At 38.3% G+C, this 14,211-nt stretch overlaps 1 protein-coding gene across 3 annotated transcripts in view; it reads left to right on the forward strand.

The window, feature by feature from the left end:
• DCAF1 (DDB1 and CUL4 associated factor 1) overlaps positions 1-14,211 on the forward strand; it is a 51,512-nt gene that overhangs the window by 34,591 nt on the left and 2,710 nt on the right. For all 3 annotated transcript variants that reach the window (XM_085236079.1, XM_085236078.1, XM_085236077.1), the window contains exon 23: positions 12,131-12,386. In XM_085236079.1, the coding sequence (XP_085092205.1) occupies positions 12,131-12,386 (256 nt within the window). The remainder of the gene's footprint in view (positions 1-12,130; positions 12,387-14,211) is intronic.

The following is a 14,211-nucleotide window of genomic DNA, read 5'->3' on the forward strand; positions in this document are numbered from 1 at the left end:
CGGTGATGTGTGAGTAGAGCAGTGAAACTGCGCACTACTTCTAGACAGCAAAATGCCTTACAAATCTTAAATAAAGCTCTAGGTTTACATTGGGATGTGTTACTTTTCCTTCTCAGATCAACCACTTTAAACTCTGACAACCTGACAAAAGAGCTAAAAACTTCAGTAAGTGCTCCTTGGGGCGCTGTTGGTAGAATACAAAGCAGTGGAGAATACTTAAAACAATACAGTGAGAATCAAAGACAAACTTGAAGCTCTTTGGGGATCAGGTGTTTACGGTGTTGTTTTTTTTTTTTTGAACAGGCAAGGACTTTATGCTTCAGTTCCTCAAAGATTTTAAATACATTATTCTCTTTTCTCTGTCTGTCTGCATTCTAGTAAATCATTTATTTATATTTCCTATGAGAAAAGCTGACTTCATATTTTTCCAATAAGTACCATTTAAGAAAAACAGCAGAACATATGTTTCGGTGTGGAAAACGGGCTTTTTCATCCTCTTTTTGTCTTTGAATCTTGTTGCTAGGCTGAGACTTACTTTCTGGCTCAGAAGACTGGACAATAGATCCATGGAAAGAGGAATTTTTTTTTTCAACTAGTCATTACTTACAGAATTTCACTGTCATTCTTAAGATGAAGCAGTAGTTTACACACACAATGTATCTCTGTAAGCCACAAAGTTGAAGTTTTAGAGTTCTTAGAAAATCATGGGTCACTGTAACTGTCTCTAGAGGATTCAGTTTAGCAACTTTTATTCAGCTGAAGAACTTTTAGATTGAGTAAGGAATAGAATTTCCTGTGAAGCAGTGAGCAGGAGGAAAAAACTTCTGTTCCTTCTGAAGCATTTCTACTTTCTAGCCATCCAGTGCTTCCCTTGTTTAATCATTATGTTCTATTTTTGTCTCTGCTTCCACCGTTTTTGTCTGTGTAAAGTGTATTTTAGTAAGCTTGTTCACAATCTGTTTGTGAAATCTCAAGAAGTACTTTGTAGCAAAAATTAATTTTGCATTCTACAACGATTAACTACCAGCTACTGAGACACTGTTTTGTGATATCATTGGTAAGTGACAACTGAAGTGGAGATCTGTATTTGTGACAAGAACGAAGTCTGAGTGCTATTGGTTCCAGGCTGTAATATAAAGGTACCAAGCAATGATAAGAGATCTATCATCCATTAAATGTGTCTGGAGAAGCTTCCTATTGTACAAATAAATGTGGCCCTAGGTATAATTTAAGCATGCTAGAAGCTTATCAGTAAAGTTTATGGGAGTACTCAAGCGAAGCTGTGTCTGGGGTTAGTTTGCAAACTAAAAGTGATTAGTCAGTACTTTCATAATTGCTCTTTTTTGTAGTCTTTTTTTTCTGGAGTGTATAAATGTCTCCTGAGCAAGATCTGTCTCTTAGGGATGATTGGAATCTAACTTCATTAGTAAGAGTGGTTTGACATAACATCTATGTCCAAATCCTATTAAATCTGTGTCTATTTAACAGAACAAACTGTAAACCTTGCTCTCTGTTCTGTTGCTGTACGTTGCTGTCCAGTCAGGCTTGTTCAAGCCTTATGACTGACTTAGGTTTACAAAATATAACTTTTGTCTCTGGAGAGTCATACAGCATTGAGCAGGATGTAGAAAATTCCCAGAATAAATGCAATATTTCCGGCTCTATTCTCTGTTAAAGCCAACCAGAGTAACTCCCTTCCATATGAAAATAGGTTGTCTGTATATACATACACAGATGGAGGAATATACTACTTTCTTAGTTACTGTTCTGTGATCTAGACTTTGAAATATTGGAAATATGCTTTCAAACTTGTTGAGACTTGTCACAGATGTTCTAAAATACCTTCTGGCTTTTTGATCTTTTTCATGTAAATGGTGTGGGGGAAAATTAATGTGAATCAGTGTTACTATGGTATATCTCTGGCCAAGAGTTTCAGAGCAGATATTAATCTGTTTGGCCCCTGTATCTTCACTCTTGGTTTTATGCAGTTATATTTCTATGCATAAGCTACACTGGCCCATGAGAACAGTTTTGTTTTTTTTTTACCTGTACAGATAGCAATAAACATTTCAATAAAAGCATGTTTGCTTGTGTAAGCCCTGCCTGGAGGTCATGTGATGCTAAAGAAAGTCACATTAAAAACTTGAGTTTGAGGAAAGGTAACCTAAAGAATTGTGGGCAAAAACATCTACCTGATGTTTTGACAAGTATCAGCAATAGATCTGAATTTTTCAAAAAGCAAAGACTGAGTCCTTAAAAATAGGCGATGTACTCCTGCTATCTTTAAATTCCTTCTCTTATTTAAGAAGCAAAACAATTATATTACTTCCCCTTTCTGAACTTAAACCTTGTAAAACCAACTGATCTGTTAGATAAATTACCCTACAATTAAATGGTTAGGCTGATTTGGGTGGCTTGTGTTTGATACTGTTGTGATGAAGATCTCTGGTTTTGCCTGAAGTATTTGAGAAGAGCATCAGTGCTGTTATGTCAGCTGGCTGTTACATATTAGATCTTAGAAAGCTGCCTCTTCCTAGTTCTGACAGGTAATCCAGCGTTGTCAGGACTTGTTAAGCATAACGAATGCTGCGTGGGTGTTGGTGTGGTCACTGAGGGAAGGTGAAGAGGTAACATACTTAGCAGTAGCCAGTTTGTGAGCTTTTTTTTTTTTTGTTGGATGTTATACTCTTATAGAGAATACTAGTCTTTCTGCATTGAGCTTTCATTAGCTTAAAAATTATTTATATTTATATATTTATTTATTTAAAATATTTTTTTATACAGTGTTATTTTACTGTTGGATGAGTATTGAAAGGGATCCATCAGTGACTGACATGCAAGTATTCACATGTTCAGTCTGCAGGGAAGTAGGCTGAGCTCCCTATTACTCAGTCTCCTTCCTCCTGCATTTGCCACTACTTTGATTACACTCAGACTTAGGCTTCTCAAAAATAAGATGGATATCTGAGCTGTTGATACAAATGCTGTACCATTTTTTTGTTAGCTTATTTGATTCTTTATTTATTGCCCTTTCTTAACTGGTTGGTCTCTGCTGTCTGCTATAGTGAGATAGAGCAGGAGGAGATGGTGCAAAGAAAAGTGCATGTATTGATGTGGCCTGGAAGTGCTGCGTGGCAGTTGCTGTGCTGTGGCAATGGAAACCAGAAAAGCTAAATTGAGTGAATTGACTGACCACAGAGTGCAGTCAAAATTGGGAAACTTAAGTTGGGTTACAGGATTTGTAGACTGTATTTTCACTTTTTTAGTTTAGATTTTGTTTTTTGTGTGTTTTTTCCCTTGTTAGTTCTTTAAGACCTCTTTTTCTCTGTAGTTTATAATGTGAATGATGTTGCATCTTGTGAGGCTCAAGTGTTCTTCTCAGTTATTCTTGTTTCTAGAGAGGTGCGACTCCAACAGCAGATTGCCACACTTAGCTGTCCCTGTCCCATAAAGTGTGTTCTGCTTTTTTTGCCAGAACTGAAGAACTTAATAATCCTGAAAATGTTTCTGAGCTATCTAAATGTTAATGGTAGGTGTGTAACTTGTCTTTTTTTTTTTTTTACATTGGTTTGGAAAATTCTGGATGATGTGAAATGAAAGCTTTGGAGTTGAGGAAAAGAGTACTTGAAAGAATTGGTGTTCTAATGCCTTGTTTAGTCAACACAGAAATGTTTTTCTCAACTTTCTTTTATGGTCCCAACTTACTTTAGGATTTTACTCCTATCTACTTGCAACAGCAATTCCATTGCATTTTTATTGCTGTTGCTTTGATACAAGTTTGTTCTTGTGTGGATACCTGTTTGTGGAGATAGAGAGGGGAACTTCAATCCATTTGGCAGCTTGTGCCAGGTCACCACTGTGATCTGGTGTTTCTCAGCAATGGCTGAATGATGACTTGCACATTTCTCAAAGCAATCAGTGACTCTAAAGTTAGATTATCATCAGATGTATAGGGTCATGTCATGATGAGAACATTTGATAGGCAAAACAGTATTGCTCAGAGTCCCCTCTGAGCATGCCAATCCAGCAGAGGGTATTGTCTATGATGAATGAAAAAACATCCATGACCGATACACAAGTAGTTATTGTTAGACTTAACCTGCTTTTTAGACGAAGAGAGTAACTGCTTTTTATTTCTTCACTACATGCTGTATGCTGTGTGCTGTCTCCTGTATTAAATCTGAACGTATCTACTTCTGCATAGAAGGATATGGTAAGATTCCTTGCTTGTTCATATAGTAACTGCTCTACATTCCCAGGCTTCTATGTTTGTAGCTCTGTGCCCTAAATGGCTATGAAGAAGTAGAAATTCTAATACTGAAGTAGCCAAGAAGGTAAAATAGATGAAGGAGATGGATACTTAGAATTAATTGAATGGGATGATAATAGGAAGTGAGTCAGGCTTGCTAGCTTTTGGGGAAAGAGAAGGACTGGGTTATTCAGGAGGCTTAGCCCTGCTCCCCCCACTCTCCCAGAAGGACTGTTGGCTATACATATGTATACATAAGCTTTCTTTTTTTGCTGCCCATTGTTCTGGGAATGTGAAGAAGAAGGTGGGGGAGGAAATTGGATAGAAGACTCTAAAAGTGATTGGGAATCAGATGTTGCCACTCCTGAGAAATGCGTAGCAAAGGATGAGAAAGTACTAATGTGCTACTTGAGACTTTGGAATTGTCACAAGGCATGACAAGGGGATCATCTGTAGAGAAAGAGAAATTACTAGGAAAATGGAGAGACTTATTTCTCTGGAGTGAAAAATACTCTTCAATGAGCTTGTATTTGAACAACAAACGTTCTTTTTTTTTTATGGAAACATATACTGATACTTTATAAGAGGCTAGATTACTAGACATTGGTTTGCTTTTCTCTAGGAGTAACTTGGAGGAAGAGGATGAAAGAGAAGAAAAAGTAAGCTAATAGGTGCAAAAGCAAATAAATGTTTATTAAAAAAAAAAAAGGACTGGGAAACTTTTTTTAACAAAAAAACTAGAGAAAGACAACTGTTTATATAAGCAGGTGTTTATTAGCAGGCAATTAGACTTACAGAACTATAAAAAAAAAAGTAGTAAATTAAATATGAGCTGAAGATTTGAAAAAGCAGCAAAAAATTCACTGTTTGACCACTTTGCAGGTAGAGGAAAAGGTAGCCTCTTAAAATAAGAATAGAGTAACATCCTTCAGCAGGTTTCAAGCAGAGTTACAATACGGAATGTGTTTTCAGAGGAGAGGAGTTGATGGGAATCACCTGCAAAGGAGAATTGTTGTTTTGGATGTGGTGACAGGAGGTGAGCATGGGGCAGGGGTAGGAGCAACCATGAGTTCATGATAACTGAACAGTTCATACAACAGTAGCAAAGAAAGCTGGGCAGAGGTCTGTTAATTGAAATACTTGTTTTGGATCAAATCTTAGCAGAGGAAGAAAAGAATGAGTTGAGAAATCTCAAATTCTGTTCATCTTGACTAGAAAACTTTTGAATTCAAGAAATATAAGAAACAGTATTACAAGTCTCAAGACAGCTTATAAAGTAAGCTGATATATTTGTATTTCTGTTGTAGTTCTTTTCACTCTCTCAATGTGAAATAAGCAAAGTTTGAAAATTGCGCATAAACATTCTGGATACTTAAACTACAGGTTTAGAAAGTTGTTTTGTTAATGTTTTGGTTTAGTGTTTTGGTAAACTATGTATTGAACGGAAGAAAATTCTATTTCTTAGTTATTTGAAGCTCTGTTTCAATGTCATTAAGTTAGCAGATACTCATTTCAGTTCAAGGACAGATAAGGAAGTACACCATGGGGATTCAGTGGTATTCAGTGGATATATGCTTAATAAATTACGTATGAAGTGTTATAGGCAGACCATGGCCTGAAATTTTCATAGTGACCAGTGTCCTTGAGATGTTGGGGAGCCTACAAGATGTTGCAGAATTTGTGCATATCATCACAGGGAAGAGGAAATTCTGATCAACCATAGTTCTGCAAATCCGGAGACATCTGATAGTTTTCTGTGTGTTGCCGTCAGCATATGGTGGTGTCCTGTCTGCTAAGTAGAAATAGTTTCTCCAAATTCACCAATCACTGTGAGAATTGATGCACAAGTGGATTAAAGGGAATAGTGAATGATTTAGAAAATAAACTCTCAGGAAGTTCAGAAACTGTTATTTTCTTAGATAAGCATGTAAAGAGGCAGAGAATACTATGCTTTTTAATCGCCCTCTGGCAAAGTTTCTCCTTGGAAGCTGCAGTAAGTAGAATGTTCAACAGCTTCTAGAGAATTTGGAAGCTTTTCTCTTTGTGGTTGTTTATCTGAGAAGGTTCGCTAATCCACTTCTAGTGGTGGCACAACCTGTGGTCCTCATATACAAAATATAATTTGGGATAAGATTATCTCTGCTCCTTTTGCTAGGAGCACAAGAAACTTGAGTATTTGCTTGAAATGTTTGGTTTTACTGATCTTCAGTGCTGTAAGCCATACTTCCAGAAAGCACTTTGTATGTGCAATGATAGAATGTTAAACTGCAGTGCAGAAATATGTTAAAAGTTCTGCAATTTCATGCGTGACAGTGGGGGAAGGGAGAGAAGGTTTCCCTAGCTCCTTTTCAACTTCCTGTCCCCTTTCTGGGGGGAAGGAAAACAAAAACGACCCAAGTAAGATAGGGAGAGATAACAAATTTACTACAAATAGTAAAAGAATGTAAGGTAATGATATAAAATAGGAATTACAGGTAATAAATTGAACACGTGGGAGAGAAGGATTTTCTGACTGTGCTGCTAAATGCACTAACTGGAAGCGAGGAGAACAGTCTGCTCCCATCATCCAGAATCAGGAGTGTTGAAGATCCTTGGGAGCTGTAGTCTGTCCCTTCTCAGTGTACTTTCCTCTTGAAAAGCCAGAATTCGTGTGAGACTGCTAGAAATGCAGGACCAGGAAGTACAGCTCCACAGTGCTCTGGGCTCCAGCACCCAACAGCTTGCTGCACGATGTCATCATATGAAATGCTGATAAAACCAGGACACTAGTTAATGTGTATTTTGCATCAGTGTTTAAAGAAGTGAAAGATGGAGGTTTTCCTGAGCCTTCTGTTGAGAGATGAACAGCAGTGAGTATGTTAAGTATCAATAAACTGCACTACTCAAAAAGACAAATTAGTGAGTTTATGTGCAAAATGAATGGGTGAAGGAGAACAGTAAAACAGTCTGTGGTGGAGATGAGGGTCTGTGAAGTGAAATGCATGCAAGTGAAACTGCATGCAGACTTGAACAATGTCCAAGTAAATACATAGAGCTTGAGACAGACCAAAAGTTAGTTACTGACCTGTGAGCTGGATATGAATACTTGACAACAAGCATTTCTTGCTACAGAGCTGCCTCTCCCGTTTATGCCATTCCTTTAGAGGATGTCCTGTAACTATAAACAATGAATCAATTCAACCGAATCTACTGGGCTTTCTGAATATTTACGTAAACTGGATAGTAGAATTAAGTTACCAGTAGTTTGCTTAGTATCCTTTGCAATGTAACTGACGTGTCTGATTCTCTAAGATGCCTAGCTTTTCTTGTGCAGCTCTGTAAGTCTGTCTGCGTTGTAGGCAAGTTCAAGAGCTGATGTAAATCACTGCTGCTATCTTAGATCATCTTTGAAGTAGTTTGAGAGGCATAGACTGTGTTATGTGATTTATTTGGTATCGTGTGAGTGAACAAGTGAATTTTGGTGAGCCAGTGAGTGTTGAGAGATCTCCTTAAGTGGCACAACGTGCTTCTGGATTGAGCTGCAGGGCAGTCTTGTCCTAGAAGAGCAGGTAGTTCCTGCACTGTTTATGCTTGTATAACACATGTAACTGATGACATTATACAAAAAATTAGATATCTTCTTAAAACTTCAAGTTAAACATATGAACTCTTTATTTAGATATGTTTTTCAGCTCAAGTTCATCTCTGTTAATTTTTTTTTCAAATTAATTCAGTGAGACAGTTTTAAACAGGGGCCTTGTCACTTTGGAGACATTCTACTTATCTGTGGAGAGTTATTCTGTGTGAAAGGTGAATCATTCCTCTTTTCATCCCCTTGTAATTCTGTTTTGTTGGTCTTTTTTTTTTTTCACTTTACATTGTCAGCATTGTATTTATTGCCTTATTTTTGAAGTCTGTGTTTTGTGGGAGTGAAGACATCACTGTAGGTATTTATGCAGAGAAGTAGGGCAAGGTAGCCTTGTTGTGTATGAAATAGAGTGGGTGTTTATTAAATTATCATTCCTTGATAATAATTGCTATTCTTTATTCATGAAGAGTAGAAGGAGTTGGCCATCCAGGTGCTGGATACTGTAGTGACTTCTGCACTGCAGCTTTTATGTGGTGACATTTCTATATGCTGGCCTTTAAGAGGAGTATCACTGGTATGGTATTGTGAAAGTTGCACTGAAAAATCCTAGTATTTGTAATCACTGTTTTTGTGTGTATTTTTAGATATATATACACGCGTATAATATACATGCAATTTGTATACTCTATAGGTATACATCTATAAACCCTAATTCTAATAGAATATATAATTAGGAATGTGAGTCTCAATAGAGATCACTGGGTACTGCAGTCTAAACTGTTCCACTCCTTGCACCTAACTATTAAGGTAAAGCTCTCTTAAGTTAATCCTTACGTATTTACAAGCAAGTAGTGCACCAGAATCATTGTAACTAAAACAGGTAGCGAAGCTGGGCTCCATCGTGTCCCTCTGATGTTACCTCTCCGCTTAAAAGGGAGCGTTAGATCTTCCTTTCTCTATGATAGCCTCAGGCTGGGAGTGTTAAGTAAGCCTGCTGGGTCCTGGTATGGCTGTATTGTAATAACAGGTCACCTCGCAGTAGAGCAGTCCCACTAATGCCAGACAGTGAGTCAGAGTGCTGCTAGCAAGGTAAATGTTTTCTGGAGGAAAGGTTATAAGACAATCAGTTTGATTCTACAATACTTGCGCTATTTGGAAAGATAAAGATAACTGGCAGCTCTTAAGTAAAGCCTGTTGAGGGGGGAGAATATTCTCTGAAGAAGCAGAGAAGGATGTGAGGACTACAGGAACGTTTCAAGTTCTGAGCTCAGCAGCTTTTACAAAGAACTCAAACCTGAGGGATGTTTTCAGGTATCTAGAGGAGTTAGTGATGGCTAAAACAGTTCATTGATCTGGTAGTGGTGGTGGTGTTCTCTGGGATTTTTTTGTTTTTTAGTAATGTGGTGTATGCTGATTCCTGTGTGCCATGGAGTACAGGCGCTTGCTTTGCACAGGTGTGTGTGCTGGTTTTTCTGTCTAGCAGCACCTGTGCCTTTGCCCAAGGCTCTTGGGAGCTACTAGTGAGGCAGGGGCATCCTTTGCAGATTTCTCCATCACAAATTCAGATGTGATTTGGAATGACTGTCCTATCTTCCTTGTGACATTGCACAAGGCTTTTTCACTGTTCTTTGCCAGTATACATTATAAGTCATCAGTGAAGGCATACCATATTTATCTGTGTGAGGATCCTGTGTGAGAGACAGTTGTGGTATCTGATGAGGCTGCAGCCTCAATATTCATCAGTAGACTGAGTGTCACTTTCAGACGGTAGTGTTGGGTGTGAGGAAATACAAGGTGAAGTCTTCCTCAGCTGTATGTCCCACAGCTTGCGTTTGGGTGCAGAAGATCAGTGTGCTTTGCTGAGAAATGGCTCGCCTTGTACAAGCCTTGTGTTCCAGCCTGGAGTATCACCGTACATCTGCAGGTTTGTGCTTGGAGATTGCTGGGAAACTAATGCAGGGTTAATCTGGCTGTTACTTAGCAGAAGCAGCACAGATTCCTGGCTCCTGTTTGTGTCTGTTAAAACATGACTCTGTGTAAGTTCACTCCTCTTGAACGGTGATCTGTGGCATTCAGCTCAGAAGTAATCCGTAGTGAGCATGTTATGTAGCACTCTTTCTATCTCAAACGCAGACATGACTTCCTGTAGTGTGGCTTTCACATTATTTTCTGGTTCTGCTTTACCATTAAGATCTGATTCTTATTTTTTTTTCTCTTAGGTGGTTTTTGAGTGAGTGTGGATGGATTTTGAGCGTGTGCTTCAGATTAAGTAATTTAAACTGGAAAGAAGGCAGCATTGATTTCAGTTGTCAAGCATTCTGTTCGTATTTGTATTTTCATAAGGGATTTTTCCTCATTGGTCGATATCTAGGTACAAATTAACTTTGACAGATCATATATCCTTTCTCAGTAATTCTCTAGCCAAAAAAAATCTTTAGTTTCATACAAATGTTACTTCATTCTGTAGTTAAATTATGGTATTACTATGTATGTCTTGCCTTAAGCTTGAATGACAATGCTGATATAACACTTTTTCAAAATCCTTTAGGCTTCAACTACATAAACTTTAAATGAATCTCATAGACCATATAGCTTTTTCTTAATGTCTACAATTTTTTGTTTATCTCTAGATACTGATGTTCATTTTTTTCTGAACTTTGAAAACAAATTGATTCAGTCTTTTGCAGATTCAGGGTTTAGAGACTGAAAAAAGAAAACAAACTCCCTTGTCTTTTCAGTTTTTAATCAGTATTTAACTTCTCAGTGGAGTAATAAAGTTTTAGACATTTAGACTTATGCTTATGCTACACAGAACAAAACCAGAAGTTAAGGTTTTTATGTTTAGTTCCATGTATTTCATTAGAAAGGAGGAAAATTGTGCTTAATACAGCACTGCAGTTTAAAACAGTGAACTGCAAGATATTCCCACTCCCAGCATGTATACAATTCCAAAAGCAACGTGCTTCTGAGAATTCATTGACTCACAATGAAGTTTTCAGTTGCCAAAAATGAGGCCTTCACATAGGCTACCATAACCTTACTTTTAATGTAAACTCCTTCAGAAAGATGTGAAGTAAACTGCTATTTTTGTTCTGTAATCTCTGTTTTAAACAACAGGCACCTCAGGTCAATAGAAGAGACTTAGCTGCCTTTTGCAAGGGGAGAGACAATAGAATATGCCCACGCTTTTTGACATTCCTTGTTTCTTTTGCTTATGACAGATGTTGGATGTGTGGTAGTTGTGGTTCTTTTCCTATAACACTGACTGAAGAAAAAGTAGGTTGAGTGGTGGCTGTAAAAGTAAGGGATTTTTCTTTTTGCTTTATGGATCTGAAAATGTAGCAGTTAAAGAAACAGTGTGAGTGTAGTGAACTTGAAGACCAAACTAACTCCTGCAGTAGATTGTTAATTATCTACCTTAACTGCTTCACAGTTTTCAGAATGTGCTCTCTCCCCAAGCAAAGGGTATTTAAGACTTGAGAACTGCTTTCCTGCCACATGAGGACATTCTGTTAGAGGAAAATACTCCGAGGAGTTGTGCACATTTATTGAGCCCTTTCCTTGAGTCTTGGAGGCTTCCTGGAGCTCAGCCTGTAATGGCACTCTCAACCTCTCGTTTGTCTGGGAAGAATGTAATGGCTTCTTTCCACTCAGTTTTATCAGCTAGTTATGAATTTATGGGTTTGGCCTGTACAATCAGAATTCAGTTGCTTTATTGAATGCAAATTCTTATGACTTACTAGGAAAAAGAAAGCTCTCAATCTGCAGATAAATGCCAAAGATGAACATTCTGAACTGCTTTGGGCAAGTCTAGCATCTTCAGCTCGGTGGTTCTGGGATTGGTATAGGCTGATAGTATCTTTTGCTATATTTTGCATCTCATCTAAATCAGGATGAGAGACTGAACATGACATGAGAGACTGCATGCTATTTGATGCAAAGGGGAAGTTCTTACCCAGTTGAAACTAAAGCACTTTGCACAAAACTAGCAACAAAGCTATGGACTATTGGGTTTTACTGCTTGTCCTTCTCAAGAGTGCACTATGGTGATGTGTTGATGGCAGTATTGGAGAGGAGCTTGACCCAGTGGTTTCCATGTTGCACTAACCTTTTGCAGGTCAAACTGTGCAAGCCTGCTAATGATCCAGCATGTGCAGTATTTGGTACTTGTAAAGAGAAAGTGTTTGTATGTAATAATAGGTGATCTCTGGATGTGAGGAGAAGTAGAATCTGTAGGTGTGCTTTTTTCAATTGGTCTTACTCCATTTTACATTTGTTTTCATGTCCACAATGGACTGGTTTCCTCTTTGTAGGAGGAAGAAGAGCAAGAGGAAGAAGATGATGATGAAGATGATGATGATACAGATGACCTTGATGAACTAGATACAGACCAGCTGCTGGAGGCTGAGTTGGAGGAGGATGAGAACAATGAGAATGCTGGTGAGGATGGAGAAAATGACTTTTCGCCCTCCGACGATGAGGAACTTGCCAACCTCCTGGAAGAGGGTGATGAGGGTGAAGATGAAGACTCTGATGCTGATGAGGAAGTTGAGCTGATTCTTGGAGATAGTAAGTACCTTTACCAGCTTGGTAACCACAGGTGACCTGGTCCTCTATTTAATGTCATGATAAACATGCAGATCTAACTGGATTGATTTAGTTGACTTTCTCCTTCACTGGTATGTAAGGCACAGTACATCATGCTTGTTCACCCATAGCCTCTCATAGCTATCTGTTGGTAAAAGCAGTTGTTATCTGAGAGAGCAACTCAGTGAGTTCTGGAAAGGAAGGTATTTGCTTTCTTCAAGAGCTCCCAGCTGTGTGTGTGAAATCTTAATGGTGGGCCAGGAAACAACATGGAAGAAGCCATGTCTGATTGTTTGCTTGTCCTGCCCTTTGAGGGGTCTTTGGTTGAACCTGTCACTTCACTTCTCTACTTTATTTGTGCCTGTAAGGACAGTGAAGCCTTCTTTCTCTTCTGCAGTTGCTTAAAGTGTGAAGTCAACATGTCATTGACTTTGCATCCTTTTTTCTGCTCCTAACATACCTTTTGAGGTAAAACTGAAATTCTTCTCTTTTTCTGGCATAGATACTGAGACTTGAAAAATTAAGAGACTGTGAGTGTAAGAAAGAAAGGTCTAAACTCTTTATCTAGCATTTCAGTTCAGAAAAAGGCTTACAAGAAAAAGAAGGTGAGTTGTAGCTTCAGGCTTGGAATTTGTGCCATCAGATTCTGTTTTTGTTTGTTTTTTTTTTTTCCCCCAAACTAAATCTTTTTGAGTTCCAAGGTGTGAAATAGGTATAAGATGGTTCCCTTAGCTTAAGAGTCTGATAAGGATAAGTAATTAGTGTGAGGTGATAAGGCATTCACATGGTAGGTATAGTACAGAGGATCACACTGGACATAGCTTAAATTCATTAATAGAGTATTGCACTTCAACATTTTGGGGTTGCATGTAACTTATGCCTGTCTCATTAGCTGACATGTTAATGCTGATACAACTCCATTTCAGTTTTGGCAGAGGATGCAGAGCTCAATGTTGTTATAAGAGCTCCCAAAATGCTCAAACTTGAGTTGTCCAGGGGCGGCAGTTCAGGGCAGTAATTTCAATACCTATTCCCATAACAAAACTGAATGCTACCTAACAGTTATTTCAGTGCTTTGCAGAGCGTTGTGGATTACAGAATGTCCACGTGTGTATGGTGCTAATGGATAGAGCCATTTGGGATTTGGTATTGAAGCAGAGCTCCCTGTTTTTCTCTATTTTGGTTGAATCTCCCTAAACAAGTGTGCTTCAAAATAAATAGTTCGAAGAACAACTGAAACAACTTTCTTTTCTCATGACTTAGAAGAGATTGCTTCCTTTTCAGCAGCAATCCATTGAGAAACTCTTAAGTATAAATTTGTTTTGCTTCTCCACTGTTATCGCTTCGGGTTGAGTAGGTCTGTTTATCTTGCCCAAAGCAATTTGTGCACTGTGCCCAAAAACTTGTTCCTGGGCAAGGAGCTTTGTCTTTTTTGAAGTGGACATGGCATATATGTCTGATAGACGAGAATTCCACGTTCTTCTTCCATGTCCAGGACAGGAATCACCTTGGAATATGCTGAATTCAAGTATCTGCGATGACGCCTTGCATCAGCATGGCTGACTTTGTTTCATCAGTTTCTTCTATAATCTGAAATGGCAATTTCTAGACAGGTCTTACAAGCTTCTTCCAAGCAGTTAACTGCAATCAGGTTTACTTTTAGTTTTGAGCTTCACATCTGTAAGGTTATATGGTGGACTGGAGCATAAGGAGCTAGGAAGTCCCTCTTCAAAGCTTTCCTCTGGTATTAGGTAAGAGCAACTTTTTCAGCTGCTTTTCTTCTCCAGAGCGTCTGGTTTGTTATCTC

This window comes from Meleagris gallopavo, chromosome 14 (assembly GCF_905368555.1).
Source record: "Meleagris gallopavo chromosome 14, MGAL_WU_HG_1.1, whole genome shotgun sequence".
Classification (NCBI taxonomy): domain Eukaryota; kingdom Metazoa; phylum Chordata; class Aves; order Galliformes; family Phasianidae; genus Meleagris; species Meleagris gallopavo.